This window comes from Perca fluviatilis, chromosome 14 (genome assembly GCF_010015445.1).
Source record: "Perca fluviatilis chromosome 14, GENO_Pfluv_1.0, whole genome shotgun sequence".
Lineage (NCBI taxonomy): Eukaryota > Metazoa > Chordata > Actinopteri > Perciformes > Percidae > Perca > Perca fluviatilis.
The window spans coordinates 23,057,660-23,077,496 of NC_053125.1; the positions used below are offsets into that span (position 1 = coordinate 23,057,660).

General features: G+C 40.5%; 1 protein-coding gene across 1 annotated transcript; it reads left to right on the forward strand.

The window, feature by feature from the left end:
- The first annotated feature begins 495 nt into the window (after positions 1 to 495).
- Positions 496 to 13,829, forward strand: zgc:77880 (zf-DHHC domain-containing protein). Its single transcript, XM_039823137.1, has 9 exons — positions 496 to 653; positions 2,820 to 2,908; positions 5,046 to 5,119; positions 9,084 to 9,196; positions 9,324 to 9,385; positions 10,859 to 10,979; positions 11,139 to 11,211; positions 12,107 to 12,284; positions 12,961 to 13,829. The coding sequence occupies exons 1-9, from the start codon at positions 529 to 531 to the stop codon at positions 13,050 to 13,052; spliced, it is 927 nt and encodes a 308-aa protein (XP_039679071.1). The 5' UTR covers positions 496 to 528; the 3' UTR covers positions 13,053 to 13,829.
- Positions 13,830 to 19,837: the final 6,008 nt, after the last annotated feature.

A 19,837-nucleotide genomic window follows, 5' to 3' on the forward strand; every position in this document is an offset into this window, starting at 1 on the left:
GATATTTGCTGTTGTGTTATATAATTGAAAATGAATATCTTTGGGTTTCAGACTGCTTGTCGGACAAAAAGATATAGACAATATGCGTATTAATACAGTATGTGTGTGTTAAATCATAGTGTAAATAGAAAAGTTTGGATATGAATATCAGAATTAGAATGATATTTATTGTATTTCAGGTACAAGGAAATTGTGTACATAAAAGGAGTTCCAGCAAACAGCAGTAGGAGCAGTGCAATGTTTAAAAAAAATACACCTTTAAAAATATATAAATAAAATGCACTAGTTGAATTAAATTTACTTTACTTTATATCTGTACATTTACACATTTACAGATTTATTTACACAATACAACAGTTGCATTTGCATTTTACTGGCATTTTATAGATCAAGAACAACTAATAACTTAGTTAACTTGCCCTTTAAGGATTACTTAAACATAATTTCCTACGGTCATGAAGGCGGCATCAGGTTTCAGCATGACGTCACCCGGAAGCTGGGGACAGGGGGGGCGGAGCCCGGCAGAAGATGGCGTTCCTGCGCTGTAAGCGAGACCCCTGCGGTGTTATCTGTCTGATTTTGACTTATTTCAGCGTGTTTTACGCAGACTACGTGGTCATACAGTATGTCCTCCTCCCAGCCTACACGGACAGGTCTGTACTTTGTGTTTTTATGTCGTTGAAAACGTTAAAATAACCGACATGGCGGCTGCCTCTCTGCTCAGTCTCCATTCATTGACAGCAGACGAGTCCGACAGCTTCCTCACGCTTTCTTTCTCCCATACATAACTTGTTTTTCTGACACTAACACATATTTATATCTACTTAGGTGGGTGTTTGTCACAGTTCTGTACTGAGGTGACACCGTGTTTTTAATGTGTTTACTAGCTGAGATCTGAAACAGTCACCTGTCACGTTACAGGAGCCTTCTGTAGCCTAAGTCACTGATACATGTAATACAGTGCTTTAATTACTATGTATTTCATTCAAATTTTAGCCTACTGCTATATTATATTCTTTTTTTTTTTTTTTACTATTTATACTTTTTTAGTAATCATACTTATCGCTCATTTTTTCTTTAGTTAACAGTGACACGTCTCAGGCTAAAAACGGAATAATAATAATCTAATTATTATTATTATTATTATTGATGTATTGCACACAAGATAACCAGGGCTTTTTGAAACTTAAGAAGTATTTGATGGCAGTAATTGCATTGCAGATTCCAGATTAATGTTTATTGCGTGCCTACTGTCCGAATATTTGAACAAATTGTATTTCGATGCTTTGGCAACATTGTTATTGAAAATTGTATGCCAATAAAGCCCCTTTGAATTGATTTAATTGAGAGAGAGGGGGAGAGGGAGAGGGAGATGGAGAAATTATGTTACCAAATGCATTTAATATGAATTAAGAGGGCGTTTAAGGTGCTGGCTCATTACAGAACAAAATCCAACTAATCAGTGGAATATGTGGGTATAACAGACAGCAACGCTATGGGCTTTACAACTGCCCTATTATTACCAATAAACAGGCAAAACTCAAACTTTCGCTCGAAGTAACTTTAAATCGATCCTTAAAATCATATGTCACATTCATAACCTGTCAGTTGTTTAAGAAAGCAGCATTACCAGTGGTGTCTTCTACGTGATACGCAGGTATAGGCAGTATACCCACTAAGAAAGCTCCTGGATTTCCATATATCCACTTAAAAATGCCCAATGACACGCAACGACATGCTTTCCATTATATTTTTGATATATTTTGAATTGTCATCTTTGTTCTTTTTCTTCGCATAGGCTAAATAAATGTATTTCCACCATAAATTGGTGCATACAAGTGTATCCGAATACAGGAAATGAAGTTGTTGGTGCTCAAAATCTCCCTGGGGGAGGACAGCCAGATCCCCCCACTATGATTAGGCCCCGCCCCCCCCCCCCCTAAAGGCAGATTCTGGCCAATATACAGTACAGTATACCCACTACAATACATTAGTCTACACCACTGAGCATTACTAATTAATAGCACAGGCAACCACTCAGTGGACACTTTACAGCCTCTTCCCTCATTCTCTAAATGTTGTCTAAATGTAGTTAGTTAGCTGTTGTATTTCTATTTTCATAAGTTTTTGTTTCCCTAAATGGTTATTTTCTCCATGCCGGGGGTCTAACTCTGCATTGTGTTAATAATAATAATAATACATTGTATTTAAAGGCACCTTTCTCTGCACTAAAGGACATCGTACAGGGATACATAAGACATTTAAAAGCAGCAAAAAAATAAAAATAGAAACAACAGAACGAGGCAGAGCAATTGACACCAAGTGGAATAGGCAGTTTTAAACCGATGTGTTTTGAGTTGCAGTTTGAAATGGGGGAATGAATCGATGTTGCATTCAGTGGACAAGGATGTAGCAGGAAAAGCACAGGTGGTACATTAACGATGCCTCTGTTTTAGCTATTACTGTTAATGCCGTGCAGCAATTACCAGCGTTATTAGTTCCACCTGTGCACATTCCCCCCTTTTAATAGTTATATGTGTAGTTATTGTGTCATTTCTCACTGTGTTTTCTTTACACTTTATTCCATCATGAAGCACGTCATTTAAAAAAAAATATTTTTCTGACCCAAAGAGACGTTTTATATAATTGTTGGACAAAACATCAAACTTGGAAGATGCATGTTTCGCTTCTTTCTGGCAGGTTAAGTGATTAGTTGCAACACATAACGCAAGAATCGATAAAACAACATGTTATGTTTTTGTCACGGTAATAAACAAGCTGTTTTGTGCATTAAGTCTCCTTTTCCAACTCTCCGATAGTGTGTGGTGTACTCTACACGGAGCAGTGTTCAACCTGATTCTGCTGCTGCTGCTGGCCTGCCACTGCAAGGCTGTCTTCTCCGACCCTGGTCAGTAACTGTGTGTGTGTGTGTGTGTGTGTGTGTGTGTGTGTGTGTGTGTGTGTGTGTGTGTGTGTGTGTGTGTGTGTGTGTGTGTGTGTGTGTGTGTGTGTGTGTGTGTGTGTGTGTGTGTGTGTGTGTGTGTTTGTGTGTCTGGGTCTGTGTCTGTGTTTGTGTGTGGATGGGGTGTGTGTCTGTGTCTGTCTGTGTCTGTCTGTGTGTGGATGTGTGTGTGTGTGTGTGTGTGTGTCACCTTTCACAACAGACTTACAAAGTGCTTTACAATAAAAACTGTGTGTGCGTGCGTGCCACCTTTCACAGCAGATTTACAGTGTTTTACAATGAGAAACAGAACACATTTAAAACACAAAGAGATCACAAACTTAAACTCAGAGAGTAAAACAAACTTAATGTCAGAAAACATAAATCAAATCACCGTAAAGCTATTTGATGAAATACATAAAAAAAAAAAGAGTAAACAAGAAATTAAAAAAGTTAGTTTTTAGAAGAGACTTATAACAGAAGCCACTGACTCAGACAACCTTATTTTCCTTGATCTGGCAGGTGGTTCCAGATCCTCAAGGCCCAGAATGCAAAAGCTCTGTCCTCTTAAGTTTTCACTTGTCTCTGGAAGAGACAAGTACGCAAAGGTTTATAATTTTGGGATTCAAAGGTCAAAAATAAAATCTGGAGCCAGGTCAGGAAGACACTTAAAAGTCATAAATACTCTAAGATCTTAAAATCCTTAAAATCAATCCTAAATAGGGATGTCACGAGAACCGATACTTGCGATACCTTTCGATTCTAAAATGACAAAACACCGATGATGCCCAATTCTTTTGAAGCACCGTGAGCGCCGATGCCAGTGTTAGCATCGGTGCTGCGCCTCCAGCTTGAATTGAGCCATGAATTACACACATGATGTTCATCAGTTTAATAGATAATCTCGCTACGATGTCTGTGTGTATCGTACCGGGGATGTAACGTTACTCTAATGAGCAGAGTATCTCGCTTGTTCTTTTGCTTATCTGCTGAAAACACTTGACTGGATAAAACCCATCAGGTAAGATAACGTTACATGTGTTGTGGAACAGAGCTAAGCTAGCTAGCTAGCGAGCAAGTTGAGCATCAAGCTAGGTGACGTAAATTGTGCGAGACGAGTTCACGGAGCGGTTTCACACAAAACTAAGTGGTCATACGACAAACCTATGGCTAACTGAGACTTTCTTCAGTTGATAAATGATCTTTTATATTGACGAACACCATGCAGTGTTTCCCACACATAGACTATTGTGTGGCGGTGCGCCTCACTATCAACACCGGCCGCCGCACATTGCGTTTTTTTTTTTAAACTTTAAAATGTGTTCTTCTGCATTTCCTTTCCCTGCTGTCCTCCATATCTCTGTCACTTGTATCTCGCTCACATACACACACACACACACACACACACACACACAGCTCCTCCCACCGTGCAGTGTTGTTTTTGTTTTTTTAAGCCCCCAACGTCACCTTCCAGGCAGCGCGGCAATGGTTATGTTTACGGTGAGGGTTAGTGCCTGTAAGGCGACGTTGGAGGCTTAAAACAACATCAAGCCCAACCTTGCACACAGCGTCTGTCTCCAACTCTCCATCAAGGAGAGAAGACGGCTGGCGATATTCACAAGTTCACGAAAGGTTGGTGTCTATCTCGTGAACACCTTTACACAATCACACATTCACAATCACCGAACCGACTCTTAGCAGACAGTATTGAAAAGTATTTTCCGCGACTGAAAAAGGCCGCGGAAGGTTGAGGATGAGGACCAACCTGAACCGGAGGTATCAGTCTGAAACAGAGCGCAACAGTCCCACCAGTGGAATTACTTATGTTATTAATTTGTTTACAATATTTTCAGGCTTCAACCAGTGAAAGACAGGGGAGAGAAAGAGAGAGATTCATGAGGCATTGAAGTAGGAGAGGAGGACAGCATCCAACAGCGTGTGTGCTGCTACCTGCAGCGTTTTTTTAATGTGCTTATGTCTTGTCTATTTGCAGTGTGTTGAGGTTTCAGGGCCACTGTAGGAAATGGGAGAAACGCTCAAGAAAAGAACCCCAAAAACTAAGCCGCTTCATTCAATTTAATGTGTGTGTTTGTGTGTTGTCCAGGTATTGTGCCTCTTCCTGAGACCGCCATAGACTTCTCAGACCTTCGCTCCCAGTCGACTCGGATGAATGACCGGGTGAGTCGCAAAGAATCCTTCTAATCCTTCTAATCTTACTAATTACACAAAGTTCAGTCTGTTGTTTGACTGCTCAGTCAAGTACGAATTGTTCATAATATGCTTAGGAACCGTTAGTATATGACAACACAGAACTACGTGTCAAATACGTTTTTCATCCAAGAATTAAAGTGGATTTTTCCAGCCTGTATTTTTGTCGAGAATTAAACAGCGAGCTGAAGACTAATAATAGAGAGCTTCTCTCTGATTATAAGTATATTATTAACAACTCTATATTTTTCTCATTGTGACTCTGTATTTACATCTGAGCAGCTGTACTTATGTCTGCTGTTGGGCTTGTAATTATATACTTGTGCTTAATGACAGATGTCTGTAAAGTGTTGCATAGCCTCGCATTGCCAGACCTTCCTCCATAGCGCTGCGGAGGAAGGTCTGGCAAGTCCACACAGCATTCCGGGATGGGAGAGAAACATGTTCGGGTTTATTGGCATTTCTTTAAACCAATCCTAATCATCTTGGACGGCGCTAAGCGCCGGGCAGAGCCACGGTGCCGCTGCAAAATAGCCTCTGGAAGGAACTTGTTTTGGTGGAACGTGTGTACGTTCAAAAGTTGTTTTAGTCGTGCAACAGAAAACTCAGATTGGAAAGATAGTCTAGCTAGCTGTCTGGATTTACCCTGCAGAGATCTGAGGAGCTGTTAACCATAGTCCTCATAAATCCACCGGAGTTTAAAATTACAACACAAAGAAAGCGGAAGGTCACGGACACGCGACGAAAAGAGGGACATCGGGCGGAATCTCCGACGGCAACGCTTTGGCTACATTGAATGCGTAATGTATGTGGACCATTCGTGGAGCGGATGTTCCGCGGAATGTATGTTTTAACCGGCTACACCTGCAGCGCACACACGGCGTAGGATTGTGTGAGTCACAGGCGAGACGGAGAGCTTTTTGATTGTTGTTTTTTTGGAGCCGGCACAGCGCTGTGAAACGTCAATCTACTGTCAGCTGTTATCAGAGGATGCAGGTGAGGGAAACAAGAAATGAAAACAGACACTCTCAAAATGGAACTGCCAATATGCTCAGTCATTAAGTCATTTCCTGTATATTGGTAGTTTTAATTTAAAATACATACAGACACCACTATGTGCTGCTCTCTGCCCGGTGTCACCAGTTTCATTGATTATAGTGGAAGCGTAGTTTTGGAATGTAACTTATACGTTGCGCGTGCAGTGTAGCCGGTCCGTAAGTGTCGCATAACACAGTGATGGGCACTATGTATGACTATATAGTGTATAATATTAGCAGTTCAAGTTGTATTTGTGCTTGTTGCAAAAGAGCTGTGTGCAGTCATTGAGGAACTGGTTCAAGGAAATGTCTCTGACGCATAGAAAGTTAAGCTTAAACTATAGTGTAAGCCTTTTATGGCATAAGAGTGCATTGTGTACCAGACAAATAAGCAGAAAAACAGTTTACGAGAACAGACGAGGAAGTTGCACCACACAGAGGCCTCGACCTTATCGTGTGTGTTTTTGAAGATAACAGTTTCTGTCTAGAAACTAGAAGACAGCCCCCTGTGAGGGGAGGATAGAAGCTTAAGGGAGAGAATAGATCGGAGCTCACTTCGAAAGAGATCTTGGTGAACCAAGCCTCGACTTTCTGTCTTTCGCTACGGAAACTTAGACACTGTTTGTGAACCCACAATTGTGTTGTAACTCTTATGCTGGACTCAGTAAATTTGGCTGACTGAACTCATCGTCTCTGATTGATCCATGTGCATGGTGAATGTAAGTCCAATAAAGAAGACGCGGGAATTAAATAATAGGAGTCAGATTTATCTGGCCTTAGGCCCTTATTTCGGAAAAATTCCCAATAATAGCTCGACTAAATACAGAAAACTTTGTTTAGATCCTGATTCTGTCTTTTCTTTACCTTCTGTGGGTTCAAACATGTGATCTTACAAACTGGAAACGAAACGTTTTCTGTTGATCACGTCGGTCGACAGGTGTTGTAAAATACATAGGTACAATTTAAAAAAAAATTTAAACACGTTGTGCTGAAAGAATCAGTGGATGAACAGAAAATGAATTAACAACCTATTCTGATATCCGATTACTCGTTTCAGGCATTTAACTCAAACCAAAATGCCAAACCCTAAAATATGAGGATTTGCTGTTTTTTCTCTGTTTTACATCTATGTAAACTGAACATCTTTTGGATGTTTGGATATTGGTCCAGCAAAACAAGCAATAATTAGACATCGACTTGACTTCTGGGGAATTGTGATGGATATTTTTCCCTATTTTATTGACATTATGTGATCCACATACCACAACCTCTCCGTTTTGTGCGTTGTCGCACATATTCGAAAGGCTTACTCTTTCTCTCTGTCCCCAACGTCGGAGTTGCTGTGTTGGCCAGGAAAGTCTTGTAAAGGAGATTTTTGATCTCAATAAGGCTTTTCCTTGTAAACAAATTCTAAATAAATTAAAAAAATAACATAAATATAGCCTATCTTCGCAAATAATCATGCAAACATTCTAAAAATCAACAGGCATTTCAGAAAAAATTGCTACTCACAATGTCAATAAAGCTTCATCTAAACGACGATTTGTGAGTGTCAGTCATTTTTAAATTTTATTTAACCAGGTAGGCCGTTGAGAACAGGTTCTCATTTGCAACGGCGACCTGGCCAAGAAAAGCATAAGCGTGCAAGACAACATACAGTTTCACATTCAATACAAGAATACACAATACAATAGGCTACATAAAGTGCAGATTAAGTAGGCATTACAAAGGCGGCGCAAATTGAGGTGTAAGTAAGTCGATGGATATGCAAAAGTGATATGGTAATAACACAATATACATGAATAGACATAGTCTATATCACTGCTGAGATGTAGTAAACAGTCAATATACAGTTAGTGCAGATTGTGGACTAGATAGTGATGTAGATCAGTAGATGGACAAAAATTGTATGACAACAAAAGGTGAGCATGCCAGGGCAGATGAATAGTGCAAAAGAGCGTAAAGAGATATGATACGATAGCAGTGCAGGTGAAGAGCAAATATGCAATGGGGCATGACAGAGATAATGGAATAAGGGTGTGCAAAACAGTGCATTGTACAGTGATCGGACAGGAGCTCTAGTTACTTCCATGTCCCGTGTAAGAAGCGTGAAAAATAATCCGGCAGCAAACGTTCTGCATTTCCCCGCTCATCTGATATCTGATCCCATTTCCTAGGTAAAGATTTCAGCTTGTACCCCTTGTGGCTCCGTTCTGAAGGACCACTACCCAGTCGAGGGCACTCCGAAGCTATGGGTAGGGCCAAGAGAAGGCTAAAATCTGCAGAACTACTGCTGCAGAATCAAATGTGACAAAATTGAAGAGCAGGACAACAGAGAACTCAAATAATCCAGCATCACGGTGCAAAGGATTAGGGCTGCATGGTATGAGGGAAATATGCGATAACGTTGTTGAATATCGCGATATTACTTGCCATAAATAAACAACAAATGAAAGGAAATCATTTCCAACATTCTTGTATTGAACATTGAATTCAGTATAAAAGGCAGCACTAAAAAAAGAATGACCGTTACATTTTAAAGTGCAGTTATAATGTGTTTATGACGAGATTGATTGATTTAGTTTCTCAGCGGATGACATGCAGTGGTTACAGTTGTTTTAATGCCAGAGATTATTGCTCTTAAAAAAAAAAGAAGTATTTCAAGGAGAGAAATTATACTTAGAACCTGTCTTGGATGTAAAAAAGTGTGTCCAAATTGAAAAGGTGATTTTAGTTGTGGATCTGTGCGATGTTCCAGAACTCTTGTGTACTGTACATTATATTTTATGCAAGGTAGGTTTTGCTATGTGGTGTTTGAGTCTGAAAACATTTCCCCCTTGGAGCTGAAGCTGGATTATTGGTGGTTGAATTGTACCCGTGGTCCTGCTGTTTCCCAGGGCTGCGAAGGCTGGACAGTGTGCAGTCGCTGTGAAACCTACAGACCTCCCAGAGCGCATCACTGCCGCGTCTGCCAGAGGTGTATACGCCGCATGGACCATCACTGTCCCTGGTGAGAAAACGCACCCATCCCTCCATCCTCTCTGGCTCACACTCTCCTCTTCTCCTCCTGCATCTCTCTCACAGATCAGACCTCCTCAACTTCTTCTCATCCGGTTTTTGTAATTTGTGTGTCTCAGGATCAACAACTGTGTCGGAGAGCTAAACCAGAAATATTTCATCCAGTTTCTCTTCTACACCGGTGAGTACATACGCTTCACACATACATACATACATACATACATACATACATACATACATACATACATACATACATACATACATACATACATACATACATACATACATCTTTTTATTACATTAGTCAGGGTTTTCCCTACCATTACAAGGTTTAGGTGCAGCACCCCAACCAAGCAAAATGAATGCCACTAAAAGACTTTTCTCACATCTAATGATTGTGGTCGGACTTCTTTAGCTTTAAGTTTTGTCTTTGCGCTTTTTGAGTTTTATTTATTGATTATCTGCTCTAATTTTTCCAACGTTTTAGACACAGATAGGGTGATAATAACTGTCCGAAAAGATGTGAAAAAGAGATGCAAAACTACCACAAAGGAACACAAACCAAGTACAAAGAGACGCCACATGACCACAGAGACCCAAAACAACCCCACAGGAAACACAAATGACCAAAAAAGAGACACAACACGACTACAAAGAGACAAAATCCCACAAAGAGACACAAAGTGTATGGGGGGAAATTGCATTTTTTTTTTAGGGTAACATTTTCTTGAGGAAGTACGCCTAAATCCCCCGCCATATACGCGCACCTAAGTCTTCCACAAACGGAGAGAAAACACTGTTAGTGGTGCTCAAATTCATGAGGGCCCTATTTTAACGATGTCAGCGCATGGCGTGAAGCGCCTGGCGCGTTTAGGGCGTGTAGGAATCCACTTTTGCTAGTTGAACAGCAGAAAAAAGGGTCCGTGCGCCAGGCGCATGGTTCAAAAGGGTTGTACTTAGTGTCCTAATAGGTGTGTTTTGGGCGCAACATGCAATAAACCAATCAGAGTGTCATCTCCCATTCCCTTTAAAAGCCAGGCGTGTTTGTACCTTGGCGAATTGCTATTATGATGGCGGATTTGCTAAGCAGGAAGGAGAGATTTTCAGGAGAAGAAACTGATCTGAAGTGAAGTGAAAGCGCGCAAGCAGACACGTTGCATTACTATTTCACATTGTAATATTTTAATTTGAAATCTTTTGCATGTTTGTGTGCTGCTGCGCGTCCCTGTGTGTGTAACAAGCATAGTGTGCGCACGCTGTGCACGAGCCTAGGCACATTTTACTAATTTGCTGTTAAAATAACAATGAAATGCTGCACTTTAGACCAGGTTTTTGTTGGTCAATGGCGCGATCACTTTCCGCTGCTTCCAGATAGCAATACGCCAAGAATGCACCTGAACACACCTCCCTGTAAGACCAGCACGCCCATGGCCACAAACATGGGCACAGGTGCATTTGCTATTTAAACGACATGTGCCGGTTGCAAGATAGGGCCCTAGGGTTTTAGAAGCAGGACTTTTAGTATTTTCACAGTGTGGTATACTTCAGTATTACTTCAGTCAAGGATCTGAATACTTCTTCCACCTCTGCTGCTGCCACAACTACTACTGCAAGTAACGCCGCTGATATTGTAGTTGTGTATGGTTGTGTGCAGGCATGGCCAGTCTGTACTCCATGGTGTTGGTGGTGTCGGCCTGGGTGTGGCGGATAAGGAACGAGCGAGAAGGAGACGCAGAGAAAGAAGGAGAGGAGACGCCCAGCAAGCACCTGATAGTGTGAGTCCTCTAGGGAGTGAAAACTCTGACTTATAAACTGACGACGTGGCTGACTTCTGGTGTTTCAGTGTAAAGCTAGCGGATTAGTTTTGTCAGTGATTCTGATTTTTTTAAATTTATTTTTTGCTTGTTGTTTCTCTCTCCCTTTCCATCTCGTAGCGCTCACTACATCATCCTCCTGGTGGAGTCGGTGTTGTTTGGCGTGTTTGTCATGGTCATCTTCTACGATCAGGTACAATGTCTGTTCATACACACACACACACACACAGTCACACCTACAGGCAGGGCTGTGCAGTTAATCCGATTCTTTATTGTGACGATCACAAAATCGAGAAAAACGATTATTTTGCACATTCTGTTTTTTCTTGTGTTCTGAATGAGGAGAAGGGGGGGGGGGTGGAGTATGAAGGTGAAATGTCACCTGAAGGTTGTGAGTTCAAGCCCCAAGAGTTACAAGGTGACCAGCTTATACCTAATGAGCCGTTGTGCTTTGGACACCTTCCCTGCGTGTTTTAGATGTTTCTGGGCATCAACATACCCGTCTGAAAAGATCAGCTCATGAGTTTGTGTCCCAGGTTAACATGTCACTGTGTACCCTGGCATTATGCTATGGCGATCAGAGACACAGGTTTCTCAGAGGAGCTGTGGCTCAACGAGGTTGATACTGGTTTTCAGAGCGAGAGGTTCAGAGTTTCAATCCCCTACACACCGCTCATCAACCCTGGCTTTAACAGTAGGCCTGTTCCTTGGGCATAATCAACGTGATGAGCAGGAATGTTTGGCACATCTGCTGACAGAATGCTCATGTATTAGACATTTTTTTCCTCTTCTCCATTCACCGCTTTTTCCTTTTCCTCAAAATGCTCTCCCCTGACCATCGCTGTGGAGCAGCTATAATTTTATCTTACTTATTATTTCTAGTATATTTCCTTATATATTTTCTGTCTGCGTGTGAGTGAGTATGTGTGTATGTCCTTGTAACTTGCTATTGTAACAGAGTCATTTCCCAGTTTGGGATTAATAAAGTCCATCTATCCATCTATCTATATGTGTGTGTTTTGCCACTCTGCTCTCATACAGAAACACAGTTCTTTGATACTTCCTCTCCTCTCTGTGTCTCGCTCCAGTTGGTCTCCATAATCACAGACGAGACTCCCATAGAGCAGATGAGGAACAGGCTGATGAACAAGGACAGAGGCTCTTCAGCCTCCTCCTCTTCCTCCTCCGCGTCCTCTCAGCTGCCTCACCACCCTCCACACACCCGGAAGCCAAAGCTGGCTCTGCTGCGGGAGGTTTTCGGACGAGGTGGGTCTGTGTTTACCATCTACAGTTTGCTATGTACCACTAAGGACTATCTTCATCAGGCTATTCATGATGTTTTCAAACCACAGGGTACCTGCAGGATTTTACTTTATTTTATTTATTTATTTATTTTTAAATGTAATTTATTTTGTGTTTTTAGTTTTATAGCATAAGAGCTCTAAATGCGACAAATATTTCATTAATTCTATGCGATTAGAGTACAAACACACTTCACAAAAATGTTGTATTAACGTTACCTGGTAAATAAGTCTTTTCTCAGGCTTAAAATCCACACAGATTTTCCATCACATGGCTGTAAAGTTGGCATTCAATTTCATCCCAGGTGGTAATCAAAGGGTCTTAAAAAGTATTACATTTAACTTTGGAGTCCTCAGGGTACTCTCGATCATTTCATCATAAAATAGCTAGCTGTGGGGGGCCCTGGAAGCTCACATGGTTTAGCGTGCGCCCCATGTTCTAAGGCTCAGTCCTCTCCGCAGTGGCCCGGGTTCGAGTCCGACCCGCGGCCCTTTTCTGCATGTCATTCCCCCTCTCTCTCTCCCCCCCCCTTTCCCGTCTTTAGCTGTCCTCACAAATAAAGTCCACAACAAGCTTAAACTAATTATTTTTTAAATAGCCAGCTGTTTTAGCTGTTTTAAATTCAAATTGTTCTTTTCAGGTTCGGTCTTTTGCTGGCTTCTTCCTCTCCACTCCAGCCCTCCGTCGGTCGGCGGCATCATCTACTCCGCCCTGCCAGACTACGATGTCTGACCTTTGACCTGTGAGGGCAGGGAAAAGGATGGAGAGAAAGGTTTTGTGTGTGTGTGTGAGAGAGAGAGAGAGAGAGAGTGAATTTTCTGCCTATCTACGATGTCTTATCTTTATCTTTGGACCTGAGTGCTGAAGAGGAAGGAGGATGAAGGCCAAGATGGATGAATGAGTGAATGAAATGTGTGTGATTTTTATCCCCCAGGACCTAAAAGAGTTCAGCCTCAGACGCCCACACTCATGAATTTCTCTCCCGTCATGAGGGAAGAGCTCCAGCAGCCCCTGTTATGTCTCGATCTGTAGTTTAACTACCAGCGCCGTTGTTTCATTATTTAGTGGAGGAGTTGGCCCCTTGTGAACACTGGGGTTTGACTGATGTGGGTTTAACAAGGCTGATATCCATTTTGTTTTACACCAAAGCTGCTGATATTGGATGCACTTGACACAATCTGTACATTCAGGGCCAGACTTAATAAGAAAATGGGGCAGCTTGGATTATATGAGTGGATTTAATAACATAGTGATCCTCCATGACAATGGACTTCGGCTATCTTGTAATGTAAACAAAAGTGAAAAATAATATTTGTATTCCCTCGTGGTTCGGATCCGCCCCAAAATGTAATGGGTTCTTCATTGGCCCATGCTACACCCGTACCAACCTGAAACATGATCTCCTTGGCAAGGCAAGGCAGCTTTATTTTTTATTGCATGTTTCAGCATCAGGGCAATTCAAAGTGCTTTACATAAAACACTTTGAGCAGTTAAAATGATAAAAAAATTTAAAACCGATAAAATACGAGAATAAAAGTGACATTGCAGTATAAGAAATTAACAATTATTGAAAGAAAGGCAACATCAAAAAGAAAGGTCTTCAGCCTTGATTTTAAAAGAACAGAGTTGCGGCAGACCTGCAGTTTTCAGGGAGCATGTTCCAGATTTCTGGAGCATAAAAACTGAACGCTTCTTCCCCCTGTCTAGTTCCAACTCTGGGGACAGCAAGCAGACGTATCCCAGACGACCTGAAAGGTGCCTTAGGTAATAGGGATAAAAACACACCTTGCCAACACATGCTAAAATGCAGCAAAATGTGCCTAATTAGATCTGTCCCTCTGTGTTTTCTCCAGAAAAACATTCTTGTCTGAGCCAGAAGCCTCTGAAATAACATTTAGGCCTTCATGAGACACCAAAACTGTCCAATGGAAACTCCAGTCATGCTAATAATGGCACACGTTATGCAAAAGCATGTATGCATAGATGTGAGAAAGGGGACAGTAAGACTCGACTCAGTATCGACCTTCATGTCAGTCAAACCCCAGTGCAGTCTGTTTGTGATTCTCTGTTTGAGGGAGCTGACTTCAGGTCAGTATTTATGCTCACGGGCGTTTTCTCGTCAGTTCCTCTGGCTTGAACAAGCATCAACCATCAACTAATTGTTTGTAATTCTTTATTTTTTTTTTAATAGAATCAAATTCTTTTCCCCCAAGTAATATTCGAGCCAAGCTTTAAATAGTTACTTGGGATTTCTACAAACACCAAAGGACATAATAGGTCAGTGTATTTTCTATGATTTTTATTTATTTTTATTCTCAAATCAACCACTTGAGCTCAAGCTATTGATTAGACGATGACAACAAGTCACATTTTTTTTAACAATATTTATGTTATCCACTAACGTTGAATTTTCACAAAGCTGGAAAACAAAAGCTAGCTACCTGTCCTCCACTCCACCCTGTGAGTTAATACTACCAAACTGGTACAGTAGATATAATAGGAACAAATAAGATGTGTGGTGTTCATGTGGTGCCTCGGGGGTTCGTAAGCAAACAGGAAATGGAGAATGCCCACAAGAGATTCTGTTTGTGTTTCCTTTTTTTTTTTCTTCTCCTCATTACCGTGTTTCTTTTTGAAGAAGTTTGATGTGCTAACTAACTTAACTGTGTTACTACACCTTAAGATCTACACCAACACACACACACACACTAACTTAACTGTGTTACTACACCTACAGATTTATACACACACACGTGCAAACAGGCTGTGATTTGAGATTTAAAAAGGGGGATGCTGGGAAAAAAGACATAGTATAGTTTACTGTCTTTCTTTAAATAATACTATTTTTAACCTTGGAGAGGAAAGTAATATTTTGTGTAATTCGTTTCCCATCAAATCACACACACACACACACACACACACACACACACACACACACACACACACACACACACACACACACAGAGTACACTTCTCAGTATTCTGCTAAATCTCAGTAAAGGGACGATTCTTAACTTATTTATTGTTTCTAACTATTCCGTGGAGTTAACGCTACCAATAACTGTGGATTTTTATGTGACAGGTGAAGTTGCCTTTCCATACTGATTTGCTGCTGCTGTACGAACAGTAATACGTTTGCAGAGGTGAACCAAAACTGATTGAAGGTAAACCCACAGCTACTTTTACCCATACTTCTGTATCTCGTTTGTTACCTCATATTTACAGTTAGATGCTGTTATAGCCAACAATGGAAGCTGGTTCCAGATAGTTTTTGGATGGCAATTCTTTGACGGCTCATATTTCAAACCCTGAGCCAAACCCTCAGCTGCCTCTTAACTGACAGAACATGTCTCTAGACCTCTATTTTAAAAGCTGGACATACAGTATGGCTAGTAGTGGTGTAAGGATTCACAAAATTCACAGTTTGTGTCAGACCTCGTTTTATTTTTGAATAAGTAAAAACGTTCTGGTTTTTCTTAAATCAACTACAAGAAGACTTAAGGATACTGAGGTAGATTAACGTTATGAATGAACAAAGGCGCAAAGGCAACTTCACCCGTCCGCATGTTTTTATGTATGTATATATAGTATTTCTGTGTTTCTGTGTCTGGGATGGACATTATGACAAGTGCTTCAGTGGATTTAATGAACTCTCCATTTTAACAAATGTCCCTCAGATGTTACAATACTGCCAGTTGGGAGATGATGTTTTCTCTGAAAAGCCCTTTTTTGTTTTCTTGAATTATGTGACTTAAATCACACGGAGTGATCTGCCTTTTTTATTGTACTTTCACATGTTTAAAGAAAAGCAAATTACTGATAATGACTCTTGATCAAACTCTATTTTAAAAGATGTCCCTTAACAAAGTAAGTGTAAACCTTGGAGAGATGTTAGCAGCGGTAAAGAGAGGCATGCAGTGCTGTCATAGGGTTTGTAATAATGCATTCACACTCCTCAGAACAGTTGTGGTTCTTACATCAGGCTCTGGTGGTGGAGCTGTTGTGTTACAGGGTTTTTTTGTACTGTAATTAGACAAAACTAAATGAATTCCCATTGCTTTGTTTTTGAGTTTAACTTAATTTTACTTACTTGATTCCTCCATAGGGCTGGGATCGGCACCCATGTATCGTAAAGGGATCGAATCGGGACAAAAGCATCCCGATTGGATTCTTTTATGATACATGGGTGCCGATTTGATTTGTATTGCGATTTTCACTTATTGCGATTGTAGAAGTATTGCGATTCGAAAGTATTGAGTATTGCAATTTTCTTTTCCTTTAACAAAAACAAAAGTTGAATAATACACTTCTAGACACAATATATCATGAGACATTTCTAAAAACTAATCAGTTTCTAAACCGAATGCACATCACATGTCAGTGTTTGTACTTTCTGCATTTTCTGCATTCCGATTTAGTCGGCATCTGCGGTACGGTATAAACGGAAATATTATAGGTCACATTTAGGTCAATGGGTCAAGTAAAAAATAAATTAAAAATATCAAAGAAAAGAATTGATTTTAAGAATTGTCGCCAAAAATAATCACGATACATACTTGAATCAATTTTTTTTTCCTCCCCTATTGCTCTAATGCAGGGGTATTCAACGTTTTTTAAGCTAAGGACCCCTTAACTGAAAGAGAGACAGAGCAGGGACCCCCTACTACATATATTGTATAAAATTAAGTTGCATATTAAACTGGGCCTACAATAACGTGTAGGGCATCCTAAAACCTGTATACATAGCTTTTTTTGCATAGAATACTAAGCTATTAAAATAGCCTAATAATTATTGTCATGATTTTATAAATCATGTTTTAATGTTAAATACACAGTTACATACACAGTGCACGCACAGTGAATCATTAGGATTACCTGTATCTGTGGATGGCTACCCTAGTCACTACAGTTCCTTACCCACAGGCCAGTGAGCCTATCATCAGTAGGGATTTATATTTGCTAATATGTTAGATTCATATTAAGACTTTTTAATTTTTGAAAAAACTTTGAAAAATGTATAATAATTTAGAGACCCCCCTGCATTGACTCTAAGGACCCCATAGGGGTCCCGGACCCCCTGTTGAAGTTCCCTGCTCTAATGGATTGACTAAATATAGAGCGGGCCAGTATTGCCTCCACTGCTGGTTACTGTTAGGCAATCGCATGTTTAAAAGGCAGCAAACAGCCTCACCTTTATCCACACACTGTGTCCACCTGTGTTGTCGAATCCAAAATGTGTCCACACATTATTCTCAGGTGGTTTGGTGTCAGGATCATCCGTTCGACTCGTTTTCATTGTTTTCATTTAGCTCATGGTGTGTGTGTGTGAATGCATGTTTATAAAACCTCATGATTGCGACGAAGCGACTGTCCTCTAAGCTAAAAGATGCCTTATTTCTGTTGGTTTTTACACTCTTTGACTGCAGGAGGGTGATAACTTGTTCTGAATGTTTCTCCTAACCACTGGTAACCGCTCTCCATACACTTCTTGACAGACACGCACTTCTACGGTACATTCTGGTTTGGTTTTCATTAGCTGTACATAGGAAGGTTCATATTTTATATCGATGATGTGCAATTCTCATGAAGGGAAAGTTACTGAAACTCAGCATTTCGTTTTTTTCTATCGTGATCTGGGTAAAACAAAACTAAAGGTTTGAAATGTTTTTTTTGTGGATATTCATGAAGTGTCATTTGATTTGTCTTGCCATGAGTTTAACATTCGTGGTCAAAATTAAACAAAGAGTGATGTAGGGAATGTTTGCTTCTCTTGCCCTTAAATCTAAAACACTTGAATTCCCCGCGTCACTCTCAAATCAAGCGCACCCTTTGTCAAACACCTAAAAACATGTCAAACTGTAACAGTTTTTTGTCCAGGTGTGTAAGTTAACTATCAGGGTACTGGCTTGCTTGTTTGACTCTGTGGAAAAATGCAGTTGATCTGTTGTTTTTTTTGTCTGTTGTTATCAATGTTGCTCAACAGGGTGCGCTTAATCATAATAATAATAATAAAAACGGTTCTCGCCAACTGTTGGTTGAAACCAAACAAGCGCACCCCGTTTTGCTGTTTTACTTGACAGCGTGAAGGAATGTGTGTACAAACAAAGAGGGGCCTGAAATTAACACTTCGCCAACAGCCAACATTCAGCTCTGCTCACCAGTCTGACAATTCAGAAACGTAGAACTTAATTGACTTCTATGGGCGAACAAACATTCGTAAATGTCTCCTATCGAGCTACAGTGGCTTGTCAGCCTGGTCTCACAGAATTCCGTGAAACGATCACGAACTGTTAACAGCTCATTACGTGGTGGTGGCCACACGGAATGTGTGAAAATTCCGTGTGGCCACCACGGAAAACAATGCCGACGTAAAGTCAATGAGAAGATGACGTAGCATTAAGTGCGACTACAGTAGTATGTAAGTATCTAAGGCCGAAATTCCGCGTAAGGAGGTTGGTTGTGGGGGTGGATTGGTCAAACACAGGACTTTCACCCAGGAGACCGGGGATCGTGTCCCGCGTGCCACTTTTCCTAAAGTCGCTTTCTTTTCCTAAACCCAACCGCCCCTGTTCTTCCCGCGTGTCACGGAACCGTAAGCCCACCAGCGACCTTTTCCTTAACTTAAGGGGCCGTGTTTATTTCACGGACTTCTTCCGTGGGCTCATCACGGAATGTTTTGCAATTCCCCGAAACTGCCACAGATTTTGAGTTAAGGGGCCGTGTTCATTTCACGGAATTCTGTGAGATCAGGTTGGGCTTGTTGTTGTATGCAAAACCATTTTATCATCATTTCGAAAAAGTTGTTAGCTAATCCAACAAATACATCAACCAAAGAAATAATATACCACTATTTGAAATACTGTTTTAAATATTAAACCAGTAAAGCTCCATATCTCAGGTCAATGAAGGATAATTTAGTCCAGAGCTAGTCTTCAAATTTGTGGACACTTTGGCTCCTAGGAATATCTCCAGCTGGTAAAACTCTGGATTTGTTGGCTGGTTGGCCGGGAAAAAAAAGTTAGTTTCACTTCCTGCAAACTAAACCAACAAAGAGTTTAATATCATGTGGCTTCATGATGAAAAAGTTTACAACCGAATGATGTTTTATTTATCGTTACTATCTTGAAAACCGTGACCTGTGTATTATTCCTAATGACCTGCTGCTCTGGCTCGTTCAACTGGAAGTAAAAACCGATGTCTTTTAAACTTCACTGGCTCCTTTCGTCTTTTTCTTTTTTTTTCTTTCAAGGGTTCATTTTTGTTCAAAGAATTCCACTTTTGGGGGTTACTAAACAGACAAACGACAACTCAAACATGTAAAGACACGAGCAGACTTTAACGATTGTTAATCAGATTAAGAATAATTCAATATATTTGTCGGATTAAGAATCTTCAGAAGTAAACGAGTATCTGGAAGATGTTAAAAGAACATTGCAATAAAGTATTTAAATAAAAGAATCTTAAGTCAGGCCTTAAGTATTGTGTTCTAGGTCTTAAATAAGTTTTAAACAGGTCTT